At 42.0% G+C, this 24,333-nt stretch overlaps 1 protein-coding gene across 2 annotated transcripts in view; it reads left to right on the top strand.

The window, feature by feature from the left end:
• The window catches only part of sh3pxd2b (SH3 and PX domains 2B), a 203,991-nt gene that overhangs the window by 135,938 nt on the left and 43,720 nt on the right, over window positions 1-24,333 (top strand). For both annotated transcript variants that reach the window (XM_083648433.1, XM_083648432.1), the window contains exon 5: window positions 14,025-14,116. In XM_083648433.1, coding sequence (XP_083504559.1) covers window positions 14,025-14,116 — 92 coding nt within the window. The remainder of the gene's footprint in view (window positions 1-14,024; window positions 14,117-24,333) is intronic.

Here is a 24,333-nt window from a genome sequence, read left to right as displayed (position 1 = left end):
GAGAGGGATCTGAGCGTATAGGACCAGGGGAGAGAGCAGAGCAGGGGAGAGGGATCTGAGCGTATAGGACCAGGGGAGAGAGCAGAGCAGGGGAGAGAGCAGACAGGTGGTGTTGCCCCATGGTTTGTGTTTTGCGGATTCACTTGTCAAGTCAAGTTTATTTGTATAGCACATTTCATACACAGAGGCAATTCAAAGTGCTTCACATAAAATGGTTGACAGGAAAATAAAAGAATAAAAGAAGAGAATAAAATTGACATTTAAAAGCATCACAACAAAACTTTAAAAAAGAGTATAAAAAGTGCATTAAGCAACAGGCGCAGCAGTTGCAAAAAGAGCTAAAAACCTATAGAGGACTCATTGGGTTTGCATAATAGAATAAATCAATTTATCTATATTTAGTCCCCCGACATACTATATAAGAAACATGACTACACACATAAAACTCAGGTCTGCGTACGGTGTCCTCTTTTAAGCTCCCCTTACGCGTGCGTCCCTCCTGACGCATCACCTCTCCCTCTTGTGAGTATATCCGTATTACGGAACCATCCCCCAGGGACAGTTAACTCATTCACCGCCAAAGACTGAATTGACTGAATATCAGCAATGGCCTTCCCCGCCAAGGACGTGTTTGACGTGTTTTTGTTTTTATTGGTGCAGCACCTGCAGCAAACACTTGCCCAGCCTGTGACACAGACACAGGTCCCTGCCTTCAAAGGGTAGCCGACAGCACGCGATCAAACACATACCGCAGCTATTGTTTTGAAATTGAGCAAGAGGAAAAGCAGAGAACGGGTAACGCTTCCTTGTGCAGACAGGAGAAACGCCATTGAAACGCCCTCGGCGCGCTGCACGAGCTTGAGTCGCCTTCCTCTGTGCCAGCCAGGAGAAAACGGGAGAAAGTAATCAAGAGATGTGTTTGATCATCGGAGGAATGAGGAAATGATCGATCAGTTTGCGAGGGCGGTGAGGACGTGTTGAATAGCCGAGGGGAAAACGGGAACGATCAAATAGCAGAGTTGATATGACAGGGAGACATGGACGAGGACGGGTGTACCAGAACAAATCAAAAATAAACACAGGAACAGCTAGGCAGCAGCGGGCAGAAGGCACTCACAGCAGCCCGCTGTCCTTCTCAAGAGCTCTTCAGTTGGTTCATGAAATCGCTGGGCTGCGTGCCCTCCAGTGTTGCTCCTGGCCAATCCCAGCGCCACAGGGCGTGGTTATTGCTTATCCTATGTTGGGTTAGAAATCTAAAAGGGGGATCGTGTGTGTGTGTGTGTGTGTGTGTGTGTGTGTGTGTGTGTGTGTCTGTCTGTCTGTCTGTCTGTCTGTCGGTGTGTCTGTCTGTCTGTCTGTCTGTCTGTCTGCACACTCACACCGAGTAAACTGTATTGTTGAATGTAAAAAAAAAAGCACTTCATGTGTATATATATATATATATATATATATATTTTTTTGTCATTTGTGTCCTAACGAATAATATTTACATGTCTGATGTCAATACAGTTCAAAATAAAAGAATTGAGAGTGAGTTATGCCTGAGATTGTGCCCTTTTACAAAAATGCTTTTTTCTCCCTTTTCTCTTCCCAGACAGGCTTTTTTGGTGAACATGGGGTGTATAAAAAGGGTTATAAGTAGAGTACAGAACATGCTAAAAGCTAACTTTCTTTTTGGGGGTGAAAGTAGAGACTTAGATCTTCATTTCGAGGTATTGGACATCACTGTAGTCCTAGTACAGAATTTACTGTGGGTCTTGAAAGATGACCAAACATTATGGAAATACTTGGCCTGTGCCAAAAATGCCAGTCAGATATTGGCAGTGAATGAGTTAATAAGCTGGACCCTGCTGACCTAAGAGGTCTAGACGGTTCGTAGCGTGGGAGCAATTCAGCTATGTATTTTGGGCCTAGGCCATTAAGTGATTTATAGACTAATAACAGTATTTTAAAATCTATTCTATGACACACTGGCAACCAGTGTAAGGACTTAAGAACTGGAGTGATATGATCAGCTTTCTTAGTCTTCGTTAGAACTCTAGCAGCAGCATTCTGAATGAGCTGAAGTTGCCTAAGTTCTTTTTTGGAGAGACCAGAGAAAAGGCTATTGCAGTAGTCTAACCTACTATAGATGAAGGCGTGAATTAGTTTTTCTAGATCCTGCCTGGACATGTAGCCCCTAATTCTTGCTATATTTTTAAGATGATAAAAAGCTGATTTTCTGATTGACTTAATGTGGGAGTTAAAGTTGAGATCGGAATCAATAATAACGCGAAGATTTTTGACTTGATCCTTAGGCTTCAGGGATCGAGACTCAAGGCGTGCAGTGATTTTAAGCCTTTGTTCTTTGGGACCAAAGACGATCACCTCTGTTTTGTCTTTGTTTAGCTGTAGGAAATTCTGGCACATCCAGTTATTTATTTGATCAATGCACTGGCACAATGATTATATGGGAGCATAGTCAGCTGAGGAAAGAGTTATATACTGTACAACTGAGTGTCGTCTGCGTAGTTATGATAGGCTACTTTGTTTTTTTGCATAATTAGGCCTAGAGCGAGCATATAAAGGTTGAACGGGCCCCATAATGGATCCTTGAGGCATCCCACAAGTCATCCTAGTTAGGTCAGATGTGTAATTGCCAATGGAGACAAAGTACTTCCTGTCTTGAAGATAGGACCTGAACCACTGGAGGACCGTACCCAATAGCCCAACCCAGTTTTCCAGTCTGTCCAATAAAATTGAGTGGTCAACAGTGTCAAATGCAGCGCTAAGATCCAGTAGCACTAGAATCAAATTTTTGCCTGAGTCTGAGTTCATTCTAATGTCATTTATGACTTTAGTAAGCGCGGTTTCAGTGCTGTGATGGGGGCGAAAGCCTGATTGGAGTTTATCTAGGAGATCATTTGAGGTTAGGAATCTATTGAGTTGTAGGTAAACAACCTTTTCAATTATTTAGGCTATAAAGGGGAGATTAGATATTGGTCTGTAGTTACTGATTACCGATGCATCAAGGCTACGCTTTTTTAGTAGGGGTTTAATAACTGCAGTTTTCAGGGACTCAGGAAAAGTGCCGGTCAAAAGGGAGCTATTAACTATTTGCAATAGGTCCGATGACAGACAGTTATAAACGCTTTTAAAAAAGCTTGTTGGAAGGGTATCGAGACAGCACGAAGATGATTTAACCCATTGATACGTGATGCAGCATTTGTGTGTGTATCCCTTTAAGACCGCGAACTGCGTGAACACGGTTCGCGGTCTTAAAGGGATACACACACAAATGAGGGATATACACGCAAATGCTGCATCAGGTATCAATGGGTTAAGGCCTTGCACAGTTTCCTCTAAGATGTCGTGGTCGATAACGCTGAACTGGGACAAATTTATCGAGCTAGGGATCTGCGGGTAGGATGATGTCACAGCATTTCTTGGTGTGGAGCCACTAATAGCCTGCCTGATATTAATAATTTTGTCAGTAAAAAAGGCAGCAAACTCATTACATTTGACAGTAGAGAGAAACTCAGGTGCTACACAGAGAGGCGGGTTAGTCAGTCTATCAACTGTGGCAAATAGAGTGCGTGCATTGTTCACATTTTTGTTAATGATATCGGAAAAGAAAGGTTGTCTCAACCTTTTCAGCTCGAGGTTGTAGGAGTGAAGGCTTTCTTTGTAAATATCATAGTGAATATGAAGATTAGTTTTCCGCCATTTACGCTGAGCTTTCCTGCAATCTTTCTTTTTGCATCTAACGGATGCAGAAGGGTGCTTTAACTCATTCATGGCCAGTTTAGGACTGCCAATATTTAGCTCAGGCCAAATATTTTCATAATTGTTGGTCATCTTTCAAGACCCACAGTAAATTATCTATTAGCACCAAAGTGATTTGCAATACCTAAAAATGAAGATGTATGTCTCTGGGTTCACCAGGAAAAAAAAAGTGAGCTTTTAGCATGTTCTGTACTCTACTTATAGCCATTTATATACACCCTGTTTTCACCAAAAAGGTCTCTCTGAGAAGAGAAACAGGGGAAAAGGCCATTTTTGTAAAGGACACAATCTCAGGCAGAACTCGCTCTCAATTCTTTTATTTTGAACTGTATTGACATCAGACATGTAAATATTATTCGTTATGACACAAATGACAAAAAAAAAAAAAAAAAAAAATATATATATATATATACATGAAGTGCTTTTTTTACATTCAACAATACAGTTTACTCAGTGTGAGTGAGTGTGCAGACAGACACACAGACAGACAGACAGACAGACAGACACACACACACACACACACACACACACACACAATCCCCCTTTTATCTTCGTTACGTTGTTTCCAGGTCTGAGTACTGCTGGCGTCTGCTGCTGTGACTGCCGCTTCTGCCCGCGTCCTTACTTTTCGTTATTGTTAGCTGTTCGTGTGTTTATTTTGTTTTGTTCTGGTCCACCCGTCCTCGTCCATGTCTCCCTGTCCTATCCTCCCTGCTGTTTGATCGTTCCCGTTTTCCCCTCGGCTATTCAACACGTCCTCACCACCCTCTGGATTACCCGTCAAACTGATCGATCATTTCCTCATTCCTCCGCTGATCAACACATCTCTGGATTACTTTCTCCCATTGGATTTATCATTGCCTCTCACTGCCTGGACTCCTTCTGCTTCGCCCCTCCATGACCGACCCGCTGCGTGTGACTCCGTCTCATCTCTTTCGGGCTGGCACACAGGAACAGGGTCTGGGACCAGGATCAATCATGTTGGTCACGGGTTTGACTACCGCGAACAACTCATCCATGTTCGCTCTGCCCTGCAGCAAGGCGACCAGCTCGTGCAGCGCGCCGAGGGGCGTTTCAATGGCGTTTCTCCTCTCTGCAACAAGGAAGCGCGTTTCTCCGTTTTCTGTTCTTTCCTCCTGCTCGATTTCAAAACAACAGCTGCGGTAGTTGTTTGTTCACGTGTTGTCGGCTTGTCTTTGAGGCCAGGGACCTGATACCATGTCACAGGCTGCGGAAGTCTTTGAACTACGCGCTGCACTAATAAAAACAAAAACACGTCAAACACGTCTTTCGCGGGGAGGCACATTCCTGATAAGACGTTAAAGACGTCTTTGGCCATGAATGAGTTAATCTTGCCAGACAGCATTTTTAACCTAACAGGCGCCACGCTATCAATAGCATTCAGGATTGTTGAATTGAAGTTATCGAGAATGTCATTGACAGAAGCTGATGTGGGAGGAGATAAAGAAAATGTCTCCATAAACAGCGCGCTGGTGCCTGCATTAATGTCTCGTCTTTTAACGGTTTGTGACCTATTAATGATCTCAGGGGAGATTTCCATTTCAAAAAAGATGCAAAGATGGTCAGACAACGCAACATCAATAGTCAACACAGAAGAGGACTTGAAGCCCCTAGTAATAACTAAATCCAGGGTATGACCTTGGTTGTGAGTAGGCCCTGAAACATGTTGAGACAGATCAAAAGTGTCGAGTAAGATATTCAGTTCTTTGGCAAAATTATCATTCGGGTTATCAATATGAATATTGAAATCCCCAGCAATAGATATACAGTCATGTTCCATGAAAATTAAGGAGAGTAGATCAGCAAATTCAACGAGAAAGCTGCCTGAGTATTTTGGTGGTCTATAAATATTCAGCAGTAAAACAGTAGTTGAGCATTTCAGAATAGCAGCAAGGTATTCGAACGATGAGAAGTCTCCAAATGTTACCTGCTTACATTGAAACATATCAGAAAAGACAATCGCTACCCCCCCCCCCCCCCCCCCCTCTTATCAGCTCTGGGAGTGTCAATGAAGCTATAATTAGGCGGGGTGATTCGGACAGAACAGCCACTCTGTTATTCATATCGAGCCAGGTTTCGGTGAGGAACATTAAATCCAGATTATAACTGGTAATCAGATCACTGATGAGGAGAGATTTATTTGACAGCGATCTAACATTAAGGAGTGCGGCTTTAAAAAGTTTAGAGCCTGGAACTTGTATTGTTTGCTTTACAAGGGGAATGGAGATTAAGTCTGATTTAGAGACAGATCGTGTTGAGGGGAAAGTGTTATGTATGTATGAAATCAAGACAGACTTGTATTGTTCAGTCAGCCCTCAGCCAGGCAAGAAGCCTGCTGAAGAGAAGAGAGATTTCCCTTCTCTATTCTGTCCAATAGACCAGACCAAATGAAAATCGCAACAATGTTGCAACTTCACCCCCCCCGAATCGCACCGAGTCCACCAGCTTATGAGTAAGCGACCTTATGCCTACCCCACACTACAGGATAATTTGCAAGATTATGGCCAAGATTCCCCCCTCCCGATTTTCTCGGGGGTGCTCCCGATTTGAAGCGCGTCGGGCAGATAATCTTCCCAAATGATCCTGTAGTGTGTGGGGTTCAAAGATTCACAATCGGGAAGACTGCCTCTTCCCGATTGTGAATCGGGCATATCTAACATGTTAGATATTTACAACCCGACAGGCGATTGCATCTTGAGCAGAGAGCCAGTAGTAGCTGCGTTTCCATTACAGTTTTTCGCAAAATAATCTGGTCCGCGTCCGCCCGCAGCCCCGCACAGAAACAAAGAACAAGGAAATTGTCATCGAGGTGAAATACCCGTGCGTCTTTGAACGGGACGGAAAACTAATGCTATACTGCAAAGCATGTAGACTACAACAAGCGCTTAGGTCTCATATGCTTCCCGCATCGGTGAGTGTCCGCACGGAAAAGTGAGTCCACCCCTCATATATCCACAAGGCACCTGTGCAGACGGTTTTCGCCTGGCCGTGCACAGTAGGCCTACACCCCGAATGGACGCGGCTGTCCGCGCAAATATTAGTTAAACAAATCCTTTCAGTGCAAATGCATTATAAAAACAAAAAATAAGATTTGTTTAGAAAACGAAATGACACAAATGTATTATTATAATATTATTATTATTATTATTATTATTATTATTATTATTATTATTATTATTATCATTATTACTACTACTACACCCGGTGCGCACACTGAATAGGCATTTTAAAAGTTAACGTCGAGCCCTGCTTCCAAGGTGAATCTTCGGCATAATCTTGTAGTGTGTGGGGTTGCGTTTGTCCCAAGATTGAAATGTTAAAAAATCGGCTCTCTCTGTCCTGTAGTGTGTGGGCTCTCAAGATTTTTATAATCTTCAAGGATTTGAAAATCCTGTAGTGTGGGGTAGGCATTAGTCTTCATTTGCCGATATTTACTGTAGTCTTCACTAGCCTACTACACTGCTGCTATAACAAAAGACATTTATAAATGCAATTCTAAGCTGTGCTTAGTTTGTTTTGTTCAGATGAACCAGTAGGCTAATTATGCAACCTACTACAGTAGCCTATATGCTTCTACTTCACTATACAGTATGGTTCAGTATGCACACCCTTGAGGTTATTCTGAAGAATATTCTGGACAGTATTTGTCATTGTTCCAATAATAATAAACATATCCGCATAAAGCAAGCATATTCATCTACTCCCATGTTGATAAGAGTATTACAAACTTGAAAAATATCGGTTTAAGGTAGATTTAGAACAGATAAAAACATTTGCGATTAATTTGCGATTAATCGCGATTAACTATGGACAATCATGTGATTAATCGCGATTAAATATTTTAATGGATTGACAGCCCTAATATATATATATATATATATATATATATATCAGTGGCGGCTGGTGAGATTGGAAACAGGGGAGGTAGCTTCGGCGGCTTTGGGCGTTTTTTTTTCCTCTTTTGCCCAAAACGCCCAAATCTCATTTTAAATTAGCATTAGGATTAGACTGTTGTGATGTCATTATTCAGTTTTAACCATCAATAATTGTTCCTTTTCTCATTATTTCATTTCTCAGAGTAAATACTGTATATTTATTTCGAGATTTTTGTCAATTATTTGTGCTGTTATGGTTATAATTAGCCTAGTTACTCACTTCTACACTATCTTAGATTGTGTTACTTATGGATGGCATGGAATTATAGTGAAAATAGATTATCCCCCCTTTTTGCTGGGGACCCCACTTTGAAAACCACTGGCTTAGGCTAGAACTGTTGTGAGAAGGTTTCAGGATTTATCTCTATGCATTAGGCTGTGATTACTATTTATATAAATCTATTTATTCACATAGATTCATGATATATTATGGTATACAGCCTACCTGTGACATCAATGTTTTGATTAATCTGCGCCAGTACCGAAAATGTAGCCTATTACTGCCTGACTGATCCTATGATGTCATTGTAATCACACTCAGGTGTGCTTTCACAAGACAGGTGTTGTCCATTCAATCAGCCCACCTGTCTTTATAATGGCTGTCTTGCACTGTTTGTATGATACTTGACAAAGTCTATGGCCGAAACTGTTGTCAAATAGCGTTAAACTACACTTTATTGCATCTGGAACGATAGTGTGCCTTCCCCTGCACTATATCAACATACTCGTTTAGTTACATTCCAGTTCATCAACTTTGGAGCATTATTTACCCCCCCTTCCCGACATGCTAGGTTGACATGCTTCGTCCCAATCGATTCCACTTTCATATGGTATAAAGATCACCACTCACGCTTTAAAAATGAGCTCGCTGTCAGCCATCGATTTACAGGCCAAATTCAGTAAAAAAATGTGGGAATTTAAGGTTGCAGGTTTTATTATAAAAAATTACAGCATTAAACTTCAATACGACAAAAATAGCGCTGCTCGGTGAACCATTTCCACGCCGAATTTAATAGAAGGCCCGGATAACTTGAAATCAATTGACTTACTTGTATATCCATGCCGTCTGTAGTGGAACCGCTGCAGCCGAGACGTTGCAAATATTCCAGTTTTCTGACATTGCAAATATCCCAGTATCGCGCACCGCAAGGCTCCCGCAACTCGAAACTCGTTTGGGGTCGTAATCCAATGCAACAACTGTCTGGCTTGTGAACACTTACTGATTGATAAAAAGTAAATAAAAATAAGGGGGAAATATAATTTGCTGCTACTGTCGTCAGTAAATGTCGTAAATCATTCCTGTCAGGTCATCACAGGCAGCAAGTGGATTTCACTTCCTACTTGATTCAGCGTGAGAGACCAGTGGACGATACAATGTCAATCAGCAATCTATCCAACCAACAACCAATTAGGTTTCACCAGGCTAAGGGCGTGTTCCGCTCCAACTCAATCTGATTGGTTGGAAAACACATCACTCTCACGTGTTCTCTGTGAATTGCAAGTGTTTTTCAACCAATCATATTTTTTCATTAGATAAATTACCAAATAAATAAACGCCCACAGGGCGAATGTTTTTTTTAACTACCTACTCCAGGCTGGGACCAGGGCCAGAGTGACTCGATGACTCAATGAATGAAAAAATGAGCGTCTGCACATAAGAAAAAACACATTTGATTGATATTTTATTATTTAAAAAAAAATGAAAAATGAAAAATGAAAAAAAAAAAAAAAAATTATAATATTTTTTTATATATAAAATCCCCAATCTAATAGAGGAGGACCATCCTCCTATGCCTCATTGGAAAAACCTCCTCTCATATATATATATATATATATATATATATATATATATATATATATATAAAATATAAAAATGTATATGTAATATTTGACCTCTTTCTCTATGCTCTTTTCTTTTTATCCATTTTATTTAAAGCACGTTGAATTGCCTGTGTATAGGACGAATCAGCGTGACGTCACTGCCACCCAGAAATGCAGAACCCCGCGGCAGTTAACTAGTATGAGTTGTGCCAAACAAACATTAATATCTCAAAAACTATACATCACATCGCTTATATTTTACGTTACATTTTACATTCTGAGTGACAGCAGAAGTAGCTCAAGAGTTTGATGTATAATATATGCATGTCATATTAAAGTTGTGTGAACTGTCGCAGTTTTTAAAATGTAAACAGAGTCAGCCAGCTAGAGTCAGACACTCAAGCCTCCCAAAGCTCAGGCTCCATAGGGTTCCATTGACGTTGCCACCCAGTGATGTGGTTTGTTTACCAAAATGCTGCTTGGCTGATCCCTCTTATGAAATGTACTATACAAATAAACTTGCCTTGCTGTGGCATTTAGGCTATTCAATTATTATCAACATTGGCCCAAGCCTAATGCTTTTTAATGTAACTTTGACTTTTGCGTATACGAAGATTGTGGGATGGGAATTTGAATGTCTAAAAAATATATAATATCATTTCATACCTGCCAACATTGGGCTGTGAAAAAGAGGGAGATGTTCTGGGGTAAATAAAATAAACATACAATGGCCCCTATTCTCCCACAGGCCTTCGGCGCTAAAACGGGCCTTCGGCGCTAAAAAACGTGCCTTGCGCCTGTCTCGGGAAGATATCAACATGGCTTTAGGCTGGTAAATGCGCTTTACGCTGAATGGGCGTGGCGCACTCCCTGAATGGGCGAGAATGGGCATTTCGGCGTTAAATATCGGCCTAATGATATCTTCCGACCTGGCGTAAATTTAGCGCTTTGCGCTTTTGAAAACCAGGCATATTCAGTGCGCCAGTTGCGTGGAGCGCTCCCCTCTGGCTCTCCTCTGTCACCCTTCTCTGTGTCACTCTCTCCCTCTCTCCTCAGTCTGACAGGCACAATACGACTCTCTCTCTCTGACTCCCTCGCTCAGACAGACACAACACACGTCCCATAGGAAAAAGAAGTTGTAAGTTCACTGCCTGGCATGTCCCAGCATGCATTGGACTAATCCATTTCGCTACTAAATAGCAACCAAATGAGCCGAAATAGATATAAAGGTAGATCTAAATAATGTGTAATTGTAACACAACCTGCAATTGTAGAACATTTCAATATTGGACCAAATAAAACATCGAAATGAAAACACCACCCTATGTGAAACATATATGTCATATTGGGGCTATATAAATCCCTCGTCGATTTAACGTGATTTAGATAAGTGACAGCGTAACGCGCTTCTACTGTTATGTCCTACTGTGATGTCCGCTCCAATAAATTGGCTCTAATTCACATTTTAGTTTTACAATAAAAACACTTTATGCAATGACTTTACATAATGTAGGGTATATTTATGTGCATCATCCTACCTGCAGCAGGGGAGAGAAAACGATATCTTTCTGGACAAACTTTCACCAATCTAATTAATCTCATCATATAGGGATAGGCTATATTTTTCTAGCTGATGCCTTTAGAACATTCTTTTCACTTTGATCTTGCTATGGTGTAGCGTATTTACATGCTTGCAGTATTTAAACTGCAGTTAGATTGGTTTGAGAAGCATAATAATTAGGGGTGGGAGAAAAAATCGATTCACCTAAGTATCGCGATTTTTAATGTCACGATTTTTTGAATCGATCTTTTATTGCAGAATCGATAATCGCAAATTTTTTTTGTTTGTTTTTTGTTTTTTTTCGGGTGCCCGCAGTCAGGCCACTCACTGAACAGCAGGCCAGGCGCCGCCTACTGGTTCACTAGTGGTTTTATTACTTCATTAGTTAGTCTGAAGTAATAATTACACTTCAGGTTTAAAGTGGGTGCATCTCATTGTAAAATTGGACTTGGCCCAAATTGGGCTTCAAACGGCCCAAATTGGGCTTCAAACAGCCCAAATCTGGCTTCAAACGACCCAAATTGGGCTTCAAACTAGGGATGTTCATCAATTATCGAAAATCGATAATCGATCGTTAAGGATTGGAATCGATCCTGTGGCATTTGGATCGATTTTTTAATTATTAAATTTTTTTTTTTTTTTTTTTTTTTTTTTTTTTTTTGGACTAGGTTTGGGTGGAAATCGTTCCTCCTCGCCCCACTCCATTGCACAGCCGACTAACGTGAGGTGGAGCTTCATATAGTCTCTAGTTTTCTGGCTGGGCACGGGCCTTTGTGCCAACAAAACTGTTTTAAACATGAGAAATTCACACCGGCATGCGCCGGGGACAGCAGTGTTGGAGAGGAGACACATTGAAATAAAGAGTTCATTGAGGAGAACACGTTGTCTTTCGTATTTTCTGCCATAGGCATTCATTTTGTTAAAAAAAAAAAAAAAAAAAAAAAAAAAAAAAATTGAAAATATTGAAAATTTTCTAAGTATTAATAAAATCGATAATCGATAATTGATCGTTAATTCTCACCGATTATCGATTTTGGAAAATTTTCAAAATGAACATCCCTACTTCAAACTACCCAAATTGAGCTTCAAACGGCCCAAATTGGGCTTCAAACGGCCCAAATTTCACGCGCGTCGGCCCATATCGGCCTGGCCTGCTTGGTATCTAATGCCCGGCCTGAATTATGATCCCAGTCCGCCCCTGTTTTTAACTATATCGCCCAGCCCTACTCATGATATATAATATACAGTCTCTAGTGTATGATTCAACTTTTCCCATGTTCTAATCTAGTGTAAAAAAGCAAACAAACTGAAAAAAGAAAAGAAAAAAAGAAACAAAAATCGCAATAAATCGTAATATCGAATCGCAATAATCGTAGAATCGCAATACTTAAGAATCGCAATATATATCGAATCGGCACCCAAGTATCGTGATAGAATCGAATCGGGAGATAAGTGAATCGGCACAGCCCTAATAATAATATGGAATAATAGCCTATATATGGAGACAGACAGACGGGATGAAGGGAGGGGGGGGGGATCAGAGCGCTTGGCTTTGTCTGGTTTTACTGGACCACTGGAATTGGAGCTTAAAAGGCAAGCGTTTATTGCACTTATCCAATGAGCAGATGGTGCATAATTGTACGCTTAAAAGGCGTGGTTGTAAGGCTTTAGGCTGCGTGTAGCGCCAACACCAAGATATCAAGTGCGCTGGTCCACGCCCACTGATCAGCACTGCGCCAGGCGCTCGGCGTAGTTTCTACGCCGATGCAAAGATAGGGGCCAATATGTACAAAAGATGTGCTCTGAAGTGAGCACCTAAAATTTACATCACAAAAATTATCAAGTGCAACAGACGCAGTTACGCACCATGCATCACTTGTCACTGCCTCTGGGTTGGGTTGCCAGGTAGTGTGATGGAAAAATTGCTGAAATGCCCTGCTGATCCATCAATAATGAGAGTGTATCAAGTGTATTTAGGAGGTTTTATTCTACATTAACATCTGTGCACAGAGGGTCTCCCTGACCACGTTGTCAGACAAGAGCCACGAGTCATTGTTACAACTCATCATATACTGAAACTATGGCACCCGCCCCCCACCCTGGAGGGCAGTACTTTTACACTTCATACAACCTCTCTCCAACTCAGTACATTTCCATGACGTCAATAGTCATTCTGATGTTCACAAGACAAAACAATCCACGTCTACCCACCCAAAGCAAGATACATGTTCTCCCTGTACAGGAATATTCTGCAATAATGAAGAACATAGTTCACAAAATATATCTTAGAAGGGCCATAGTTCATAAGCAATCAATCAATAAGCACTCAATCAATAATTTGCTATCACAGTACCACGACACATATCCTACAAATCTGGAGATTAGCGGGCGAAATTACCAATCGGGACCACAGCGGGAGAAAGTGTTGGCAGGTACAGTATGTCATTTGCTGCTTGTCTTTTGTACACAGTAACAGCAATTATCTTTGTGTCGGAAGATAGAGGGTTGGGACTTACAGATCTTTTTCTCTGAAAGTGCTCCTAATGTCTGACTAGAACGGTACATGGAGAGCGCAGACCACCTCCAAGGCCAATTGCTTGCTTGAGTCTGATCCAGATCCACTCCAAAATGGTACAGGTTCTTCCTTGGCCCACCCTTCCACCAAGTTAAATTCAAATCGTGCCAGTAGTTTTTTCCATAATCCTGCTGACAAACAAACAAACTAACTAAATATCTAACTGCACCAAATACATACTGTAACCTTACCTCCTTGGCAGAGGTAATAATAGTTTGCCTTCTGTATGGGCGAAACGTGCTGATGACCGTCTTTAACCTGTGTTTAACTTGTGTCCATGTTGAGCTGATTGCACTTGTCAACCTGTGTATTTCTCTAACTTCTCTGCTGTCTTCTCTGCCTACAGGCCCTCATTCAGCTGCCGGTCTACATCTCCCAGTGCGAGGAGGTCAGAGTGTTTTTCGAGACCAGACCTGAAGACCTCAACCCACCCAAGGAGTAAGTACACGTCACAATCACACGCGCACGCACACACACACAGCTCCTCCAGCATGAAACCCCTGACACACACGCCCACGATAATTGGGAGTCGGCCATGTCTGGGCCGTCAGTGACAGTGAGCATCTGTGGCCCTAGTAGTATTTGCCATGCCATGCCATGTCATGTCATGTCATGTCATGTCATGTCATGTCATCTCATGACTAAGCTAGCCTAATGTTTTCGTGGCATTTTGATTAACTTTATGATTTAATTCCTTTTAGAGCAAATGTTGGTTTTACAAATCTAACCTTGACGCTTTACGCAACGTTGTTTGCTGGTATAGTGTTGTGGGTATAGTGCAGCCTGTAACGTTCTCCGTTGTCGGAGATTGAGTTGTATCAGCCAGACAAGTCAGACCTCCGGGCTGCTCTCAGCCCGTGCTCTGAGAGCAGCCCGGAAGAGGAGCCTCTCAGCCCGGAAGAGGAGCCAGGGCTGCTTGGCTCTCAGCCTCTCACGGGGGGAAATTCTCAGATGAACAGCTGTGTTGATTAGCCTAATGTTTCCGTGGCATTTTGATTAACTTTATGATTACATTTCTTTTGGCGCAAATGTTGGTTTAACAAATCTAACCGTGAGGCTACGTTGTTGTACCCCCCCGGTACAGTGTGTGTAGGGCAGCCCAACCTAATGTTAGCCCAGTGCGTGAGCCAGGCTGCCTGGTCTATCGTTACTAAGAGAGGAGCTTGTGAAGAACGAACATTCCCAACAGTCAAAGCATTTCCCCCAGATATGCATATAAAAACGTTTGTTGCTTTAATAGCCTACAAAAAATAAAACGTCTGTTTGTATGTGATGCTAACCCGTTAGCGATGAGCTAACGGTGCTTGTGTACTACTAGGCCTCATCTTATACCCGGGACGGGAGTTAACGTTATAAAACACATTTCCTGTCAGTTGGACAACCTGGTCAGTTCTGAAAATATGTGTCTATTATTGTGTTATTCCAGCTATCGTTATCGGTTGTTAAGTTATAGTAATATTAAGCCGATAAATAATGAAAAACAGCTGACTAGCAAAAGCGAATAAACGCCATTGCTAGCCTGCATGTTAAAACCATTGTGTACCTATAACGTAGCTGGAGTAACTAAAACACATATTTTCTGAACTTACTTCAGTCCCCAACCAACGTTAATTCCTCACGCACCTTTCTCAAAACAATGTTCATTTTATTGCGGTCCATTGATATGTCTGGTAGCCAGCACAGCCAACCCATGAGCCACCCCGACCTCCAGGCCTGCACTACCCAGGCTAAGAGCCCATCTTCCGGCCCCACACACCCAGCAGAGCCACCCCGACCTCCAGGCAGCGATAACGATGAAGCCGTGTGTCTTGTCTATGACGATAGATCTATAATGTGAAGAGCCTGTCCAGCCAATGACGGCTTGAGACTGGCAATCATCCATTTTTATCCCTTTTTATATGTCAAATAACTACTTAAAAACAAACTCATCAGAAAAATGACCACTTGCACAGGCATTAGCATGATAATGACTATCTAAAATGATACAAACCACCTTTGGAAAAAAATTATCTGACGTATACTGTGATTATTTCGGTTGTGATTTTCCCATCCACTAACATGGGGAGGCGGGCCTTGTGACCTAATACTGGATTCAACCGCCAGAGCGGCGATCTAACATGCAGCGGCTTCACTGAACGGGACCAATGCCCAGTCCATCTTATAATAAGTCCATGCTCCACGCGCGCATCCAAGTGGAAGTGGGACCAGTGCAGCCATGCAGTTTCCAAGTTTCTATATACAGTGAAATCAATAGTAGGCTACAGGATTTTTTTCAGTGATTGATCATTTAGGGAACATTATTAGTACCGCTGCCGCCTTTGAGAGTAACATGACTCTGATAATGCAGCAACCAAGAACATCTACAAAAAATCTTTCATACCAAATGCAATAAATCTGCTAAATTCATAAACGTCAGACTCATCCACATCAGAACCATGTCCGTTATCGCTGTCTGTATTGTGCTGTTGTCCTGTTGTCTTGTTATATGTTGTATTATGTACCCTATCATTTCCTGTGCTGTGTACTGTGTCTGTGTACTGTACTTTTCATGTGTGCAAGCAAACCTGTGAAGCCAAAGGCAAATTTCCACATTGTGGACAACAATACACTGAATTGAATTGAATTGAATTGAATTGAATTGAATTGAATTGAATTGAATAATGAACTCTGATAATTTGCTATGACTGTTATTGAAGATCATGATCAGTCAGATGGATAATAGATTGGTTGTGCTTGTGAGGATGATATGAAGCGCAGGCTGTGTGATGCAGGGAGCATTACACATGAGGTATAGCCTAGGCTATTGCAGGCATTTTTCAGCAACTAAGATCGTCATTAAGCTGTAGGAGCACAAACACATTTCTTTTAGATACATGTATATTACAAGCAACTCCTACAGTAGCTGCACTATCCGTCATGTGGTTTAAAACAGGTCGCAGCAGCAAATTATGTTAGCCTATTATTCTTGACAATTTGGCAGCGCTCCGAAAGACACAATAGGCCTATAGGCTACGACGTAACGTCCTTTTCCTTCCAGCCTGTTCTAACTGGAGTGCGTTTCCATATTATGTCGTACAGTGTGGGGATATGAATAATAACGCACGTCGGATCATTAGACATCCGTGTCATCAGGCTATTATATAGGTTATAGCCTAGCAGTGCAGTGCCATGCAGTAGCCTACTGGAATTACTGAATGATCAAAAACATTATGTTCATAAGAGAGAGAAGGGGAGGGAGAGAAAGAAGAGAAAACCAGCTGAGAAATTTGCCGTTTTGTAGGCTTCAGTCTAGACTGAATGAGAACAGCGACTTGCGCTGCTGTCAGAGCGCATTATTTTCAGACTAACGAGCAGTCGGATTAGTGAGATCTTCGTTGTTGGGTTAACGAGCTGTTGGACTAATGATACATCTGTCCAATGGGTAATTTTTCGGACTCGTGAGGTGTCGGACTAGTGCCATGGCACCTGCCATTCTGCATGTAGCGGCAGATCAAAATGTGGCCCTCGGGAACATTTCTGGTGTCCCGCGATGAGACGGTATTTGGTCCGATTCAAGGTTTACTGTCTTTCAGAGGCTTCAGTGGGCTCTGTTTTAAAGCCAGAGTGAAACTAGAAGACTAGAAGACCTAAGGTGCGCACACGCGCGCGCGCGTGTGTGTGTGTGCGCTCGTGCGTGCATGTGCGCTCATGCGTGCATGTGTTAAAGCATCTACAGATGAACAAATGAACATACATTTATCACATAATTCACGATTGGCATGCCTTTTAGTCCCAATGTTGGGTCTCTAAATTGGCCCTCAGTCATCAACACTTTGGGAACCTCTGCTCTAGAGCAGAGGTTCTCAAATGTTTTTCAGCCAAGGACCCCTTACAAGATAGAAAATATACTGGGGACCCCCTCATTCTGATTTGTGATTTTGGGCTAAGCTTAATTGTTTCCACTGTAATGTGCTTGACTTTTAAATTGATAGGTTTGTTAGATTAGAATGTAATCCATGAACCATTTTAAAGCATAAAATATTTCCATTGAACTATGAAGCTTTTGCACACACACAAAAAAAGTTTTAATGTTTATTTTCCTGAAAACTTTTTGCGGACCCCCTGGCAAAGTGCCACAGACCCCTGGTGGTCCCCGGACCCCCATTTGAGAACCACTGCTGGTCCGCGAAAAGTTTTCAGGTAAAAAAATTAAATAAAATGCTACATGTTACTTATTCCTTCTCAAACTACTTCCTACATGGTGCTAGTCTATCAAAATATCTTGGCTGTCATTGATTGTGTTGCATAGTGGTTTTCGGTACTGTTGACAAATTGTGGTGTAAGTCGCTTTGGACAAAACAAAAGCGTCTGCTAAATGACGTAATGTAAATGTAATGTAATAAAAAAATATATCTATATTTATAACGAAAATAGTTTATGCTTTAAATCTAAAATGGTTCATGGATTACATTCTAATAACAAACCTATCAAATTAAAAGTCAAGCACGTTACCGTGGAAACAATTAAGCTTAGCCCAAAATCACAAATCAGAATGAGGGGGTCCCCCGGTATATTTTCTATCTTGTAAGGGGTCCTTGGCTGAAAAACATTTGAGAACCTCTGCTCTCTAGAGGACTGAGCTAGGCATACTCAGTTGTCTCTTGGAAATATCACTCAACACATTAGTGTCATACCCAGTGCTGACAGTTACTATGTGCCAAAACCAAGCCATTAAGGGACTACGACGACCACCATGACCCAACACACACACACACACACACACACACACACACACACACTCACACTCACACTCACACTCACACTCACACTCACACTCACACACACACACACACACAAGTCTGGGTTACAAAGGTGTTGTTATTAATGTTAGCAGCACCTTTAGGTCAGTGGAGGTTACGGGCGACAGAGCGTAACGTGGGTGCAGACTGTGACCCTGGGGACGTTCTCAACACCCACAGCTGTCAGCTGAGGCATTAGTTGAAACCTCTCTGTCATCGCACGTTGATGGGTGGCACTGGGCGGTCAGAAGTTGCTTCAGTCAGCAGGACATTGAGTCGATAAGTCCTGTGATATACTGTATGCCTCCGAGTGCCTGTACGGCCAGCGGTGGCGCTAGAGAGGAGAGTTTGCTACTGGGAGGTTTTTTGGTTCATGTCACTGGAGGTGGGAAAGTCTGGGTGCTGGAGGTGAGCTTCTGAGATTCTCCAGTGTGTTTTGTCATTTTTAAGATATTTCATATTTTACAGTTTAACAAACGTTATTGTCCAAAATGACATCAGTGCACTGAAACAGTAAACTTCACTGGGAATTAAATAACTAGAAATACTAAAACACAAATAGAACAAAGGGATCAAATATACACAACATGCTGTCTATAACTTACCGGTATATAAAATTAATTATAAATAAAATGAAATAGCCAACACGCACACACATAGACAGACAGACAGACAGGCAGACAGACAGACAGACAGACAGATACAGTAGATAGATAGATAGATTGATAGATAGATAGATAGATAGATAGATCAGACAGACAGACAGACAGATACATAGATACATAGATAGATAGATAGATAGATAGATAGATAGATATATTGGTGATAGGCCGATAATTGGCTGGTTGCTGAGATGTTAGCATAATGTGGCTATTCCTTGCAGCTAAGCTAATGTTACACAGGAAAACTGTTTCCGGCGTAACTTGTGCTCTTTTTTCTGGGCGTATCTTCTTTGTGTATCTATAGCACAGAATCAGATGGCGTGCAACTATGGCACGCCATAGTTGCCAACGATGCCACGCCAACGATGGCATGCTCTCATAGAGAGATTTGAGAATGTTTGAAATAAAACACCAACTGTTAAACAGGTAGAAAAACTGACTGGAGGGGGGCTTTAACCTCATGAAATGAAGTCCTATTCCTTTTACTTACTGGAAAACACAGTTGCTTTAATGATGACCTCATGCTGCACTAAAAACAAAACCATCAGATTTTGTCCAAGACTCGTCAAGACTTTTCGGTGTGCATTTTTTTTCTGGCTTCATATTTTCAAAACAGTTCTTTTCATTTAGTCTATAATTTATTTTACCAGTCACCATGAACACATATTTTACCAGTCACCATGAACACATCTTTTACCAGTCACCATGAACACATATTTTACCAGTCACCATGAACACATATTTTACCAGTCACCATGAACACATCTTTACCAGTCACCATGAACACATATTTTTTAAAGCAACAGCAGAATGACATTCACAGTCTTGGTATGTACATGGCTAATGCTAATGCTCTTATCAGGAGTGACTTACACTGAGTGAGCATACAGTGTCATGCTCAAGGACAATCAGACAGGACACATAGCTGTGATGGGGATTGAACATGTGACCTTATGGTTATGGGACAGGCACTCTAAGCACTAGGTCCCCCTGCTATAATATGTGTTTTCTGTAACTAGGCATGTGGATGGATTAAACGTCAATTTTTACGTGCAGTACTGTCTCCTGCAGCTAGGTACTTTCACAAAGCTCGCTACAGTTCTTAATATGTTAATATGCCACACGTTAATAAGCATCCCTGGCATTTAACAGCTCTAACATGCTGTATATGTCCTCATGAAAAATAAATGCGAAGCTTTTATTGGAGCAATCCTATCATTAAATGTCAAACTACCCATTAAAAATCTGACTAAAGCTTTTTTTGGAGCTAGACTTCCAACAAAAGTGTTAGTATTATAGCAATGCAAAGTACAACGCTCCGGACACAATGTAATTTGCACGTCCACTCAGTCTGCACAAATCAAGTAAGAGCAAGGAGTATTCCAAGTTAGAAATGAGGGATGCACGATATATCGGCAATCACATCAGTATCGGCCGATTTTAGTCATTTTTTTAATCTATCGGTATCTGTCCGATGAGCAAAATAACAGCAATGCTAATATTTTCATATTGAGAGGAAACAATGCAGTAAATCTATGATTTATGGGCTTTTCCAAATGTTTTGGAAATAAAGACATTATTCAAATGCAGTGTTTACATGTGTTTTTCAGTATGTAAAAAATGTGCTCATCATAGAAACTTGTTTTTATACAGATCATATCGGACATTGGTACATATCAGTAAGGTTATCGTCCAACAGCAATGTTAATATCGGATATCGGTATATCGGCCAAACGTTTCATATTAGTGCATCCCTATTAGAAATTAATATTTGTGTACGTCTTATGTGAGGATACTTTTCATTCCTCAGTGGCTGCTTGGCAGTTTTATGATTGCGGTTAAGAGACAGACAGACAAATCTACAAAATAGTCACCCAGTGCCTAAGAGTCTGATGACAAATGCACAAAATGTCGGGAAGAACCGAAGGCCTGTCTGCCATCGATCTGCATGAATGCTTGCTGACTGCTAGCCCCCCCCTCTCTCTCTCTTGCGCTCACACACACACACACACACACACACACACACACACACACACACACACACACACACACACACTAGTCTTCTGTCCTCCCTCGGAGATGGTTGCCAAGGACACATACCTTCTGAGTCCTCATACAAAACCCCAAGCATGTGGTGGGAGTGGGAGGAGAGAGAGAAGGGAGATGAATATAGAAAAGACCTTGAGTTTGTCTTTATTCAAATTGGATTAGGCTCTCTGCTAATGCAGCCTGCTGGTTGGCTGACTGACAGCAGGGCTGGTCTACAGACACAGCAGCCACCGTGGAAGAAGGATGATCACCCGTCTATAAATCTACTTGGCAGAGAGGAGCGTCTTGGGAGGAGGAGAGAGGCAAAAGTTGGAGTTGTAGAGTTGTTATAGGCAGAGGAGAGTAGGAAGGGGAGGTGGCGTGAGGGGAGGAGTCTGCATAGAAGGAGGAAGTGTTATGAGGAGAAGAGGAGGATGGAGGAGGAGAAGAGTAGGGAAATAGACAGGAGGTCATATACAGTAGGAAGAAGTGAATAGAAGATATGAGGAGAGGGAAGGAAAGGAGAGTAGACCATAGACTACAGGCAATGTACATCAGATGCGTTATGGCTGCGTTGTGGGGGGGGGGGGGGGGGGTTGGTGCATGACAGATGGACGGACTGAGACATGCTTCTCCATAATCTAGGCCCAATAAAACTCATTCAAAACTTGGCAGATTACCCCTGCTCTAGTCATCAGCCTATCAGAACACTTTTGGCTTATTGGGATACAGTACACAATACAGAGGGGAATTAAGAGCAAGTACTGCTGGTATTGATACTATTGCAAATTACTATTGTATCAATTAAAATGTTTTAGTGTTGATACTTATGCTTATCAATACTCGATACTATCGGTGAAGTGCACGTTCACTGGACAGGCGACTTATCACTCACGCCCCAAAACATAGTCTGCTTTATCATCTATTTTACTCTAAATTGAACATCATGCTGCCCTGAAGAAGACTTGAAACTAGTGATTGAGACCATAAACTCATTAGGAGAGTTTTACTGAGGTCATTAATCAAGTCAGAAGACGGGCCATTTTCCCATTGACTTCTATACAATCAGACTTCTTTTTGCAGACATAGAGGGCCCTATTCTCCCACAGGCCTTAGGCGCAAAAACTGGCATTACACGCAAAAAAACGTGCCTTGCGCCTGCCTCGGGAAGATAGCAACATGGTTTTAGGCCCCAAAATGCGCTTTACGCCGAAGAGGCATGGCGCAGTGCCAGAATAGGCCAGAATGGGCGTTTCGGCCTTAACACATTGAGTGCCAGCGACGCCAAATGGCGTCAGGAGAAATTTACCGTAGGCTGCCAGCGACGCCATATGGCTTCAATAACTCCAAATTCATATTTTGACGGGGGGATGTCGATCTAAGCCTCTTACAATATGGGAGCTATTGAATGTGTCTAACCTATTTTACAGAACCCTTAGGTGGCGACAGTGCCCTCCCAATTAGACAAAGGCCAGGAGAAAAGAGAGAAGAAGTCATGAGGAAACGGAAATCGCCATTGATATGCTTGAAGCATAACGTTACGTTAGCTGTGCCTGTGAACAGCAGTCATCTGCTGCCACAATTGAGCCCCATCCGTGTCCGCTGCGATAGTCCATCCATATGATTTAGTTGCCGACACGGCGACACCACCGTCTTTCTGAAAAGTTACATTATTCTCAGCTGGGAGCCGAGGACACGCTGTAAAAAAGCGGGGGGAATGGGGGATGCAGGCAGCGGACTTTTCAGTGCAGATCAAACTCAGAGCAAACCGCAGCAGAGACACTCGACTCCTCCCACCACGGAGGAGGAGGAGGAGGGGGGTGGGGCACGCAGGGCACTAACAGCATACAACCATTGACAGTACACACACACCCAGGCAGCAGCAGGCTCGATGTTGGGCTATGTTTTCATTCTGTCGCCTTTCTAACATAAAGATGTGATTATCTCAGAAACTAATTTCAGCATGCTCTTTTCGGTCGAAAACACTCTTTTTCAGAGGGGTGTATTTCCAAAATGGAACGGTTTATAAACACAGTTTTTTTTTAAAATGAAACACAAGGGTTCAAAGTTTCATTGAGGCTATTGGTTGTCCATATAAGAGGAACACAAAAAATTATATGGCTATATTAAAATGCATTGCGGCCTATGTGGCACAGTACAGCAACCTTTTGCCCAAGGGCCGTGGCACTCAAAGTGTTAAATACCGGCCTAACGATATCTTCCCACCTGGCGTTAATTTAGCGCTTAGCGCTTTTCAAAACCAGGCCTTATTCAGTGCGCCGCGGTTATTGTGCGTATTTATGCACAGCTCTCCTCTGCCATCTCACACTCTCCCCCCCCCTCTCTCTCTCTCTCTCCCTCTCTCGCGCGATGGAAAAAAAGTAGTTATATCGTAGTTTTGAGCCCCTGTCATACCGTAGTTCTCTCCCCCTCCCTCTCTCTCACTCCCTGCGCAGCACAAATGGAAAAAAAACTGTTCTCTCCCCCTCTTTCTCTCTCTCACTCCCTCAAATCTCCCAGCATGCATTGAGACTAATACATTTCGAGAATAAATATCAACCAAATCAGCCTAAATTGCCTAAAGTGGTAGATAGAAATAATGTTTCTGTTCACACAACATGCAATTCTCGAACATTTCAATATTGGCCAAAATAAAACATAGACATCCAAACACAACCCTATGTGAAACATATATGTACCCCAGGTGGTATATATATATCCCTTGCAGATACAACGTGATTTAGATGAGAGACAGCCGTAACACGGTTCTACTGTGATGTCGTGTGATGTCTGCTCCGCTCCAATAAGATTAGGCTTACTTCACATTTACTTTTACAATAAAAACACATTTATGCAATGACTTTAGAAAATGTAGGCTATATTTATATGCATCATCCTACCTGTGCAGCAGGGGAGAAAAAAAGGTAGCAAAACGATATCATTCTGGACAAACTTTCACCAATCTAATCTCATCATGACATAGAGATAGGCTATATTTTTCTAGCCGATGCGTTTAGAACATTCACTTTGATCCTGCTATAGTGTAGCGTATTTACATGCTTGCAGTATTTAAACTGCAGTCAGATTGGTTTGAGAAGCATAATAATATGGAATAAAATATATGAGACAGACGGGGATGAAAGGGAGGGGGGAGATCAGAGCGCTTGGCTTTCTGACCGGACTGGAT

The sequence above is a fragment of the Poromitra crassiceps genome, assembly GCF_964638095.1.
Source record: "Poromitra crassiceps genome assembly, chromosome: 1".
NCBI classification, from domain to species: domain Eukaryota; kingdom Metazoa; phylum Chordata; class Actinopteri; order Beryciformes; family Melamphaidae; genus Poromitra; species Poromitra crassiceps.
This window is presented reverse-complemented; position numbering and strand designations above follow the sequence as displayed.